Source organism: Suricata suricatta, chromosome 6 (assembly GCF_006229205.1).
Source record: "Suricata suricatta isolate VVHF042 chromosome 6, meerkat_22Aug2017_6uvM2_HiC, whole genome shotgun sequence".
Lineage (NCBI taxonomy): Eukaryota > Metazoa > Chordata > Mammalia > Carnivora > Herpestidae > Suricata > Suricata suricatta.
Genome location: NC_043705.1, coordinates 9,146,686 through 9,157,930, shown reverse-complemented (window position 1 = coordinate 9,157,930; position 11,245 = coordinate 9,146,686). Strand labels below are relative to the sequence as shown.

Here is an 11,245-nt window from a genome sequence, read left to right as displayed (position 1 = left end):
TTTTTATGTGTTGGGAAAAGGCTTTTGGGGAACAGGGCTTCAACTGGCAAATAAGCAAACACAAAGCAGAAAGAGAACAGTGCAGTTCTAGGAAGAATGGCCTTTTTTCTCTCCCTCTGAGCCGAATTGCCTAAGGTTATCCATCATGGCAGCTACTGGAAGATGCTGGCTTCTTCCGAGCGCTGTAGGCTAGTGGCGTGTAGTCACTGGCTGGGCCATACTATCCCCCCGGGCAGGAGGGAGGGCAGGCGCCCCATTTTGAGAGGTGGTCCTGCATCTTTGGCATCCTGTGCATTCATGCCAAGAAGCCTATTCATTCCAGGAGGGCCAGTCTGTGGTCCGAGCAACATGGAGTGATATGGAGGAGGGAGATAGGTATCTCGGTAGAGGCAAGTGCTACCTTCTGTCTCCTTCTGAGTGATTTTTAAAAATGTTTTATTTATTTATATTTTTGAGAGAGAGACACAGAGACAGAGCAGACAGAGTGGGGGAGGGGCAGAGAGAGAGAGAGAAGGAGACACAGACTCTGAAATAGCCTCTGCTCTTGGAGCTGTCAGCACAGAGCCCCACACAGGGCTGGAACTCATGAACTGTGAGATCATGACCTGAGCTGAAGTTGGATGCTCAACCGACCGAACTACCCAGGCATCCCTAGCTCTCAACCCAATCATCTCATCATTGATATCAGAGAGGAAGTTACGTTGTTGACCTGGTACCCATAGTGCCAAAGTGGCCAATTGGTGCCAACCTGAAGAGTAACAGTGATATTTCTTGCTCATCAATTCCTTTCTATGAAGGGAAGGGTGAGCAAATTCTTTACCCTTCCTTCTAGGTGTAAGGCATTTCTTCTCTGTTCCCGATTAATCCTGCATTCTCTTAAGTTTCTCAAACTTTTCTTGTGATTTGTGTGGCTTGAGCAGGAGGAAGAAGCTATAAACGCTGGCCTTTCACCCCCTTTTTTTCCACTGAGGGTCTGTGTCACTGCCCCAGAAGTAGCAGGGTGCCTCTCCGGAGGGAGGTCACTGACTTTGGCTTCAGCTCTCTCTTTTCCTGCTTTCTTGACAGTTCCTAATAACACTGCTGGCATCAGGACTTTGCAGACGCAGGAAGGAAGAGATGTGTTCTTTAATGATGGAAAAATCTTAGAGCACAATGCCCTTAAAATAGAACGTGTATGCCTAGCCTTTATCTTGGAGCCTTTATTGTTGTAACCATCTCTCCTGGGAAATGCTCTGGGAGGCTTTTCCCCTTTGGTGAAGCAGAGTAATTGTGTAACCTGAAGTGTCCCCGAGGGGGCCGAGAGGGTGGTGTGAACACACCGGTTTATGAAACATGACTCCATTTTCATTTCTTCTCTGTTCCCGATCAGTGATCCAATAGATTTCTTTTCTCCAGATTCCATTCCCTGTAAAGTGAGGATGATCATACATGGCTGCCCAGCCCATGATGCTTAGGAGGATCAAGCAAGATCACGGACGAGGTTAGGTCTCCAAACTAAAATGCCACCAGTACAAACTATCATTGTTACCACTGGCAGTGTTGCCTCTCTTAAGAGGTACCGTATTCCACTTTGAATTTTTTTTTTTAATAAATCTTAGCTCTATTGTTGAGATTCATGCTTGGGCACTATGGGGGCAAGATGTTCAGTATCCCCACCAGAGGACTGATACTTCGGCTCACTTCCTTACCAACCCCATGACGTGGTTGATGGCAGCAACCGAGCTTTGGGCTCTCACACAGATTTGACATCATCTAGCTCGTCCTAGAAACCTCCTGGGAATTCTGCCTGAACCGCTTTCTTGTTGGTCTCCTGGTGTTTGGTATTGTGTCCAATGTCACCTTCATCTGTTTTTTGTTTTTGTTTTTTTGGTGGAAAATTGCCAATGAAAAATGCTTCTGATTTCATGGTTACCTATTTCCCCCCTCCAATAGCATCCCCTTATTTGGACCATTATTGCAGCCCATTAACAGGACCAATGACTTGTTCTGGGGATGATGTTAATGGTTCCCAAGGGAGTCTTCTATGTGAAAGGAATTAGAAGAAACAAAAAGTTGCTGGCCGTCTGAGTCATTGTCAACAGGGCTGAAAGGGACTTGTGTCCAGGCTCCTCTGCAGAGTCTTGGCTTCCATTCCTGAGACTACAGTTTATGGCCCTTCATTTTTGACCAGAAAGTGCTGAGGTGGAACCCATGTTTTACCAGGAAATGGGATGAAAGAACTTCCAAAGAGTCCGTCTTCAGCCAACCAGGGTTCTGACCTCTGCGACATTTTTGGTAGGAGACTCTGGAGGAAAAAGCCTCATGATAGCATGTGTGTGCACGCTTGTGTGTGGATGTGTTTGCAGAGGGGGGATGGGAACGCTCCACCACTCAACTGCCTCTCTTGATTTGCTCAAATTTCATTTCCATTTGCTAGGGAACATCTGCACATTTTTCTGCCCAGCCACATTTAATGCACATCAGTTCAGCCTAACCCTCTGTTGAGGTCAACGGCCCCCCGCCCCCAGCCATCCCCAGGGGGTTAGAGCTAAGGATACACAATACTCTAAATGGAATATTGAAGATCCCCATCTGTCTGGCAGTCCCGATCAATACATTTGAGCCCTTCCTTCCCAATTCTGTGCAAGAGGCATGTCACCGCCTGGTTTTAAGACAGGGTTTCTGAGGGTTACTGAGTGCACGCACCCAGCTGTCACAGTGCTCCGCCAGGATGGGGATTATGCTCGTAATCATGTTATTTTGTTACGAAGGCGTTCCTTTAAGTTCCCCCCACCCCCTTTCCCTGCAGCAAAAAATATACCAGTGCCTGAAAGTGGAGGTGCCTTTTAGATGACTTTTCTTTGACCTGCCGGATGAATTTTTTGAAAGAGCTTTTGTTCGGGCTGTTCAAACCTAGGCACTGTGGTTCTGGGGCACTTTGTGTGGCTTCTGCCAAACGATCAGATTGAACAACAAGACTTGTGTGCGTCTGCTTGACATGGCGCTCGAGGAAGGCAGGCGGGTCTCAGAGGCCAGCTCTGACCCATAGAACCCCTGGCTCATTGGCTGTGTCAGGACAGCCACTCGTTGGGGCCAACAGTCTGAAAGCACCTTGCAGAAGCCGCTAACCCTGCAGCAAGCAAGCGAGCCAGCAAACACAACAATTAAAAAGCTGGGTTACTGGAGGAGGCACTTCTTGAGTCTGGGAGAGGAGATCCCTGGGGCCGCAGCTAAAATGCAGGCTGCACCTGTTCAGTCCGGGTCTCCTCCTCCAGACCAGAACCAAGCTGACGGCAGCAGACGCCAGGGTAGCTGGTCTCAGGTTGCACGGAGGGGACTGTCAGCTTCAAACCAGTGTGACTGGAGCTCCAGCCCGCCCCCTCCACTCGGCCCAGATGAAAGCATTTGGGCTCCACCACCAGGGAAGGGGGGAGGCCTGTACAAAGGGCTTCCAGAGAGGAAGGGCGACTGAGCGAGGGGTGTCATGTCTTCCTGGCCAATATTACTCTATGTTGTAAATGAATGGAGGTAAGAGACAATGAATTTGTTCTTGGAAGAGCGGCTCTATCACCAGCTTTGGGGTCATGGGCAAATCCTTTCATTTGATGGATATCAGCTTCCCCCTTTTAAAAAAAATGGCAATCGGGTGCCTGGGTGGTTCAGTAAATTAAGTGTCTGACTCTTAATTTTAGCTCAGGTCATGATCTCACAGGTCTGTGAGGGGGTGCCCCCCACTGTCAGCACAGAGCATGCTTGCGATTCTCTCTTTCTCTCTTTGCCCCTTCCCCGCTTGTGCTCTCCTTCTTTCTCTGTCTCAAAATAAATAAACTTTTAAAAAACCCCTCAGACTAGCTTTCAGTTCTACATTTGGTGGCAGAGGGGTAGGGCAAATCTGTCAGTCACATAAGGAGAAGGAAGATCTTCAGTTTAACAAAAGAAGGGATGGTTGCAGAGCTGATTCAATTCTGTTTCCTAAAGAATCTGAAGTCAGCCATGGAGAATTTGCCTGGCGCGCCTACCTACTTGGTATGCTATTTGGCGCACTGCTTGGCGGTCCAGAGCCCTCCTGTGGTCCAATCCTTTTTCCACTTTGCTGCCAGGTAGCTTCCTAAGCACAAACACATGTGTTTGCTGCTTCACCTACTCCAAAGGTGTCCTGTGGCCCATCGGCTCAAGTCCTAGCACATGGTCACCAGGTCCCTGTTCCCTTTCTCAGCCTTGCTTCCAGCAGGTTCTCTCACAGATCCTGCTCAAGGCCCCTAAGCCTTTTGTCTCCCAGTCACAGTGCACCTGGGTACTTTATACAAGTCATTCCTCGTGCCCAGTCTAGTTGTCCAGAGAACTCATTCTCTAAAGAACCAGCTTGAATGTATCCTTGTGCCCCAAACCTCTGGGCCACTTCCCCTTACACAATTACAAGCCTGCCCATCTCTCAGTATAAAGGAGGCAAGAATTACATTCTAGTCAACTTTGTGCCTGACGTGCCTGACCTTCTGGGTGGGATTCAAGAAATGTAACTGGTGGGGCACCTGAGTGGCTCAGTCGGTTAAGTGACCGGCTCTTGTTTTTGGCTCAGGTCATGATCTCATGGTTCCTGGGTTCCAGCCCTGTGTCAGACTCTGGGCTGACAGTGTGGAGCCTGCTTGGGATCCTCCCTGTCCCTTTCTCTCTACTCCTCCCCTGCTCGAGCACATGTGCTCTCTCTCTCCCTCTTTCAAAATATATAAACTAAAAAAAAAAAAAGGAAATGCAATTGGAAATACCCAAAAGTGACTGGATCACTATAGGTGTGAATGAAGGCCCCACCCTCGGCTTCCCACATGCAAACTGACCTAAAACACTTTTCCAGAAGGTCAAGAAGGAAATACTATCACTGAGGACTTAGGTAAATAACTGTTTTAAAAACATTCCACAGGGGAAAACCTTATCTAGGCATTTTGCAACACGCTCTTCGGCAAAATAAAAATCAAGGGCTGCATCCTGATATACCTCCAACGGCGTCTTCTGGGTTCCAAGAGAGAAATGCTAACAAGGCGTAAAATCCCAGCACCCTTCACCTTATTAATATGTAAAAAGGCAGGAAGTCACATCTGTGCAAGGATCTATTTTTAGTGGACCCTACATACTAAAATCCTAGCCTTGATCTCTTAAACTATCAAGCCTACCATAAATGTTTGATGATGAACAAGCCCATAAAAAGAAAAGGCGTAAAATGAATAGAGGGAGTCGATGCGTGCTCCGCCTTTTAATTACCGGCGGTTTCGGCTACAGCTCTGCTCCAGGCTGGGTGCAGGCAGAGAAAACACATCAATAATTTGGGTGGTGGGGTAGGCGGGGAGGGTGTGAGTACTGTCAACAAATGGGTCCAACCACATTGTTATGTATGTTCTAGAAACCAGCTAGAGATGGGCAAAAGAGTAGAATCCAGCCCCAGGAGGGTGGGGTTCCAAAGGGAAAAATTAAGAGATAAATAAAAGCATTCGGGACACAAATGATAATGTAGAACAGTCTTGTTTTATTACTTTTAAGTAATAAAGAGCCTTTTCCTTGCTTTTTTTTTTGTCTTTTCCCCCTTTTTTTTCTTTTCTTTTTTTCCCCCCATTTTACAACATACATTAAGTCATGAATCAGATGTTAGGGGATGTGGAGATGGAAGGAAAGTTGGTGACAGCACAATATTTTTACAACTTTACAACAAAGATAAATCGGAGTTTGGTGCATCTACCACTGTCTAGCAAGGATGGGAAGCAAAGGCACACTCAGGTTTATGGACCCTCCCCCCACACGCAGTGGGGAAACAAAAAAAAAGGGAAGAAAATACTTCAATGCAAAAGACCAGCTCAATACATGTGGGCATCGTAGGGAGAACACGGTAAGTGAGGAGTTGGGGGCGTGGGGGATGGGCGTTATGACACAGGTCTCCGAGCCGGGGCTGAGGCGATGAGGCCCGCGCATGCGGGACAAGACAGTGGGTGCTGCACGGCCAATACTCTCGTGAGTCAAGTTTGGGGGAGAAGGAAGCAGGCTGATGTATACCCATCACTTTCCTAAGTAAGTCCCGCGTTTCCAAAGAAAAGTCAAGGGAAAAACAATTATCCCAGTTTCTAGAAAAGAGGGCACGGAGTTCACAGGATGTGAACACTGGTTCCGCTAACAAAACAAAATAAAAACAGAACAACACAAAACTACAAAAACCTATCTCGCACGGCAGCCAAGCTGCAAGGGATGTTTAGGGAAAAGGAAAGCCATATGCACGGTCCTCATGACCCACCTCGGTCCCACTCCGATTATGCAGGTACCACAGTTTCACCAGCCACCTCAAAATTGTCCAAAATCGTCTTTTTTTGAAAGTTTTTTTTTAAAGACAAGACTCAACACAGATCAAACTAGAAATAAAAAGAGATGAAGAGACCACCAAATATACTGCTTAACTGTTTAAAAACACAACAACCCAAAACAATGCTCACTGTTTACAGTATGTTGACAATTCTTTTTTCATGATGGAGTAAACAAAAGTCCCCTCTGTATGCGGGGGGGGGGGGGGGGGGGGAGCACACCCTCCCACCCCGCCCCCATACGAACAATAACGACACAGGGATGAAGGAAGTTTTTAAAAAATTAAAAATCTTCCGCCCCAGTCACTGTGCAGCATCCGTTGCGGTTGGCTTTGTACTTGGAGTTACCCATTCATCATAGCAGGGACCAGCCTGCCTGCATCTATTTCCACGTCATTTCTTTGTGTGTGATGCACGTGTGTCCGGAGTCCATGGCTTGGAGACGCCACCCAGGTGCCTGGCAACCGCACGCGGCACATTCTCCAGCCAGCGGACACCGCAGAAATGAGGCGCTGGGACATTAGTCCCGTCTCTGCTGGCTGGTGAGGAGACCACTGTGTTGAAATGATCTGAGAATATAAGGGAAGCGGGGAACGCTGCAGGGAGGAAGGGTATTGCCACCCACAACACTGGGGGCCATGCTTGGGAGCAGGGCCAAGCGGTGGGTGGAGTTGGCACGACTAGAAGGACGTGTGAATCGGAGGGCGTGATGCTGCCCAGCCCCCCCCGGGCTGCGGGGTTATTACCACCACCACTCCATTCTTCTTCCATCTGCTACACCCTAATCTTCCAGAGGGCTGGAGTCGGGGTGGGGGGAGGGAGGGTCAAATAAATATCTGCATTTATTTCAAAAGTGGGGGAAAGTTTAGCATAACGACAGTTTACAAGTGTACACAACTCAGGGTGTAAGGCACAAATTTACATGTGGAACAGAGGCTATTCACAGATGTAACCCCACGAAAAACCCGTGTGAGCAAACCATTAATTTATGCAAGGTAGCAGCCAGCGTATTAATTAGTTCACACCTTTAGTGGATTTCGTTTGCTGTCTCACATGCAAGGTGAAATGAGATGGGTATCACAAGCTGCTGCCTTCACAGAAAGTAGGAACCACTGACAAAGCCATGTTGGCAGAAATGGGACGCGGATGTGTCATTCTAAAAGTTCCTCTCCTGGCTGCTTTAGAAGTTAGGCTCTGGAGGGACTTTTAAACTAATTTTTTGCATGTTATAGGCCAGAGACCTGACCAGCAAAGTAACTGGTTGATCTGAATAAGTATTCCCCTGTCAACTTTTTCCTTTAGCTAGAGATCAGACAGTCCAAACACAAAGCTCAGAATTCCAGCTCCGACTTATTTACTCAGTGAATTTATTGTAAAAATAAACTCAATTATTCCAGTTAATGGATTTCACGTTAAATAGTTTAATTTTCAAGGGGCTTTCTGAAGAGCTGTTCATAGGATGGTATATGGAAGTGTCCTTTCCTTAAGGAAAAAAACGGGTGAACAATAAATAAAGTTACTTGCGTTAACGGTCACGTTATTTCATTAAAAGAGAGGAGCAGAAATCTATGACATAGTTGCCCAACATGGCATTAATCTGCTAATAACAGAAAGCTGTAACACTGGTGGGCATTTCACAGTATCTGAGCATAGTAAACTTCTGCCATTGTTAAAGTCTGAGTTAGAATTATCAATGAAGTATTTTTTTGTCTTTTCAATTTTCATGATTTTTAAAAAATGTATTTGTGTTTCGCAGGTGGAACGCCAGCCCTGTCTGGCAGCGCCCCGTGGGGTCACGGACAAAAAACGTTGCCGTCGTCACCTGTGTGTGCGCGCGCGCGCGTGGGTGTGAGAGCGTGCGCGCGCGCGCGCAGGATGCGCGCGCATGCGTGTGGGGGTGGGGGTGGGTGGCTATGTGCTTTTGGCTCATGTTGGTGATGATAATTGAAGTCATTCGTGAGTCCGACCTGTCGCACGGTGTGTTCGGGAGAGTGAAGTTCGAGAATGGAGGTGAGTCCCGCGTCGCAAACCGTCGCCAAACCGCGTGGCCCAAGTTCCCAGAGTCCCCCCGCGGCCCCGAGGGGGACCCAGCGTCCTCTGCTCCGGCGCGGCCATCTTGGTCTGGTGGGTACTCGGGCAGTGGAGGGCCTCGCCGAGCTGAGCGCGCGCCTGGCCTTTCCTGCTGGTTCGACACCCGACCCCTCCCCCTGGGATTATGTACACGCGTCATTGGGCTTCATGGATGTGGAAAGGGGGGCAAAGGAGGGTTTGGGGGGCACGTCCGGCTTTAGCGAGGGTGTGCGCTTCAGCCCGGACCTCGTCAGCGAGTTGTAGGTGTTGAGGCTGGGCTGCCGCGAAACAGTCACGGCCTGGCCGGCGGGCTGCGCGCCGTGCGCCTGGATGGAGTCCACCCGCTGCGGGGCGGGGGGCGGGTTGTCTCCCCGGCCAAAGCTCTGGTTCCTGGACAGGTGGGAGGAATTGGAGCAGTTAGTATTGTTTCTTTTGAGAGTGGTGGCCTGGTGGCTTCGCGTGAGCGAGTTCGTGGGGTAGCTCCTCTTATAGTCAAGGCCGTAGGAGGAGGAGTGGTGCATTTCCAGCCGCTTGCTCAGGCCGGTCTGAGACAGTGAGGCCCCCGGGGGACCTAGGGAGGCCTCCCGCTGGGGGACTTTGGGGGGCAGGCTGTCCAGGTTCTCCACCAGGTTCACCCCGTGGTTGGGACTCTTGCTGCTGAGATGCTCCTTGATGGTCTTATACTCCAGGGTGGCCGCCTGGTCCTCCAGCGCCATCTGGGCCACCTCGCTCATTTTGGGCTGGTCCACGTACTCGTGCGGGTAGCCCTGCTGCGTGATGGGCAGGACCACCACGCTGGGGATGTGGCTGGGGGAGGCCCGGAGGGGCAGGTCCGTGGGGATCACGGGGGAGCCCATGGGGGGCATGTCCTTGGTGCAGGCATTGATGAGGTTCTGGTTCCTCTCCCACTCGCGGCTGCCGCGGCTGGGCTTCCGCTTCTGCTGCAGGGTTGGCGTGGACTCTGGGGTGGGCAGGGCCGCCAGGTCCAAATGGTGCTGATCCGCCTTGATGAGCATCTTGGCGGTGTTGCCGGGGGTGGCCAGCTTGCCGTTGTGCATGAGTGGTGTGAGGATGGCCTCCGGCTTCGGGTCTTTGGACTGGCTGTCCCCAAAGAGGCCGCTGAGCTTGGTGACGCTGCTCATGGAGCCCCGGCGCGAGTGGCTGAGCTCCTTTTCTTTGCGCTGCACGGCGGACACGTCTTTGCGCCTGTGGTCGCAGACGCAGTAGACGATGATGCCGGAGAACACGGCCCCCATGACAAAAGCCAGAATGACCGCAATGGCCAAGAGGGTGACAGGGACGAGCTGGTCATGGCCTTTGAGGTAACTTTCCCGAATCACTCCTGCAATAGACATCGCAGCCGGCGTTAAGACATGAAAGCAGACCGCAAGGCTCATCTTTGCTTGGCGTTCACCGCGTTAATTAATAACAGTAATAAGTGACAATAGCACCTCTCCGTAACTTGCCTTGGGGCGCAGCTTGCCAAACGTTTACTAATTAACCCTCCCCGCCCCACGCCCCAGTGAAGTATGTAAATAGACTTCCTTTGTTGGCTTCTCTGGGTTCTGAAAAAGTGCTTTTCCCTATCTCTCAAGTATTTTCTCTAACTTGGGTTCAGTCCCTGGAATAGGACAGTTTATCCCTCGTTTCCCCCTTCTTCTGTCCTCCATCTTACCCTCATGAAATTGGGCTAATGGAGACATTTTGAATGGGGGGGGGGGGAGGAAGAGGCAACAGTTTTATGCCCGTTAAGTGAACAAGTGTCACCACACTCCAGGCTTCTTTGTGGGCACCATGGCCTCTGGAGAAAAGCTGTGTTTGCATTTCAGGCAAGTGGAGGAGAGACTGCGTGTGTCATTTACAGTGAAAGAAAATAGTTAAAGCTCACATTACAAGCGTTTATGCTGATTTTGTATCATCCTTCTCAAAAGAAAAACAACCAAAAACACCGAAACAAAAAAAACCCATGTGCACTTAATTTCAGGTAAATAGGCTGAATATTTGGAGCTCTTCCTTCCCTTGAACTGAAAGAATATTTAGGGGGAAAAAAAAAAAGACCATTTGGAGCCCTGTAGTGGGTTTGAGAAGTGTCAGGTCTCATTATTACAGCCAGAGTTTGGTGTCACGGTGAGATTCTTCAGCAGAGCTAATCTTTTCAATTGAATAAAAATTATATGACTACAGCCATCAGTAATCTTACACGACATTAACCGAGGTGCCATATTTCTCAAGAAAGTTGCTTTCCCTCTTCTGCTTCATCAGCCACCAAGCTGAGAGACTCTAATCAAATGGCAACACTGAGGCTTTTACTTTTTAATACCAAGTGAGAATACACATCACAATTGTCAGATCTTAAGTGCTAGATGCGGTAGCTAAAAAGCAAAAATCTCAGATACCTCAATTCCTGCCTCTGGAGAGTGAAAGAACATGAATGCATTAGAGGCACTGCATGGGCTGAGGAAATATAAACATTGTTCCTATTATGGAAATGATAGTAAGACAGAAAATGTACCTTCTCTGGTCTCAAGAGAAACATTTTTCATTTACTAAGTCAACTCTTTCTGGAACATGTTTAATGTATTTTACTGGCAGATATCAGCTGGCACAGAATTAGAATGAAGCGAAATGAAACTCTTACCCCTTCCTAAACCCACAGCATGCAGCCCTTCAACTTCTGAAATACTTTGTATCCATCACTGCTGAGCCCCTTGAAGAAAGGCAGCTTTGTCATGGGACCTCTCTACTAAAATATTTTGATAAGTGAAACAGTGGTTTTAAAACTCAGAAACCTTTGCCTGTGGAAGAGAATGTTCTCTTTCTCTTTTCTTTCTCAACATTCCCCCTCCCCTCAATTGTGACAT

At 48.8% G+C, this 11,245-nt stretch overlaps 1 protein-coding gene across 5 annotated transcripts in view; it reads right to left on the bottom strand.

Moving 5' to 3' along the window:
* Positions 1-11,245, bottom strand: part of SEMA6A (semaphorin 6A) — a 163,913-nt gene that overhangs the window by 26,903 nt on the left and 125,765 nt on the right. For 4 of the 5 annotated variants that reach the window (XM_029941559.1, XM_029941561.1, XM_029941560.1 and 1 more), the window contains one exon: positions 7,139-9,726. The exons of the other annotated variant lie outside the window; for it this stretch is intronic. In XM_029941559.1, the coding sequence (XP_029797419.1) occupies positions 8,528-9,726 (1,199 nt within the window). In that variant the 3' untranslated portion in view covers positions 7,139-8,527. Of the gene's footprint in view, positions 1-7,138; positions 9,727-11,245 lie in introns of those variants that run through there. 5 annotated transcript variants of the gene reach the window in all.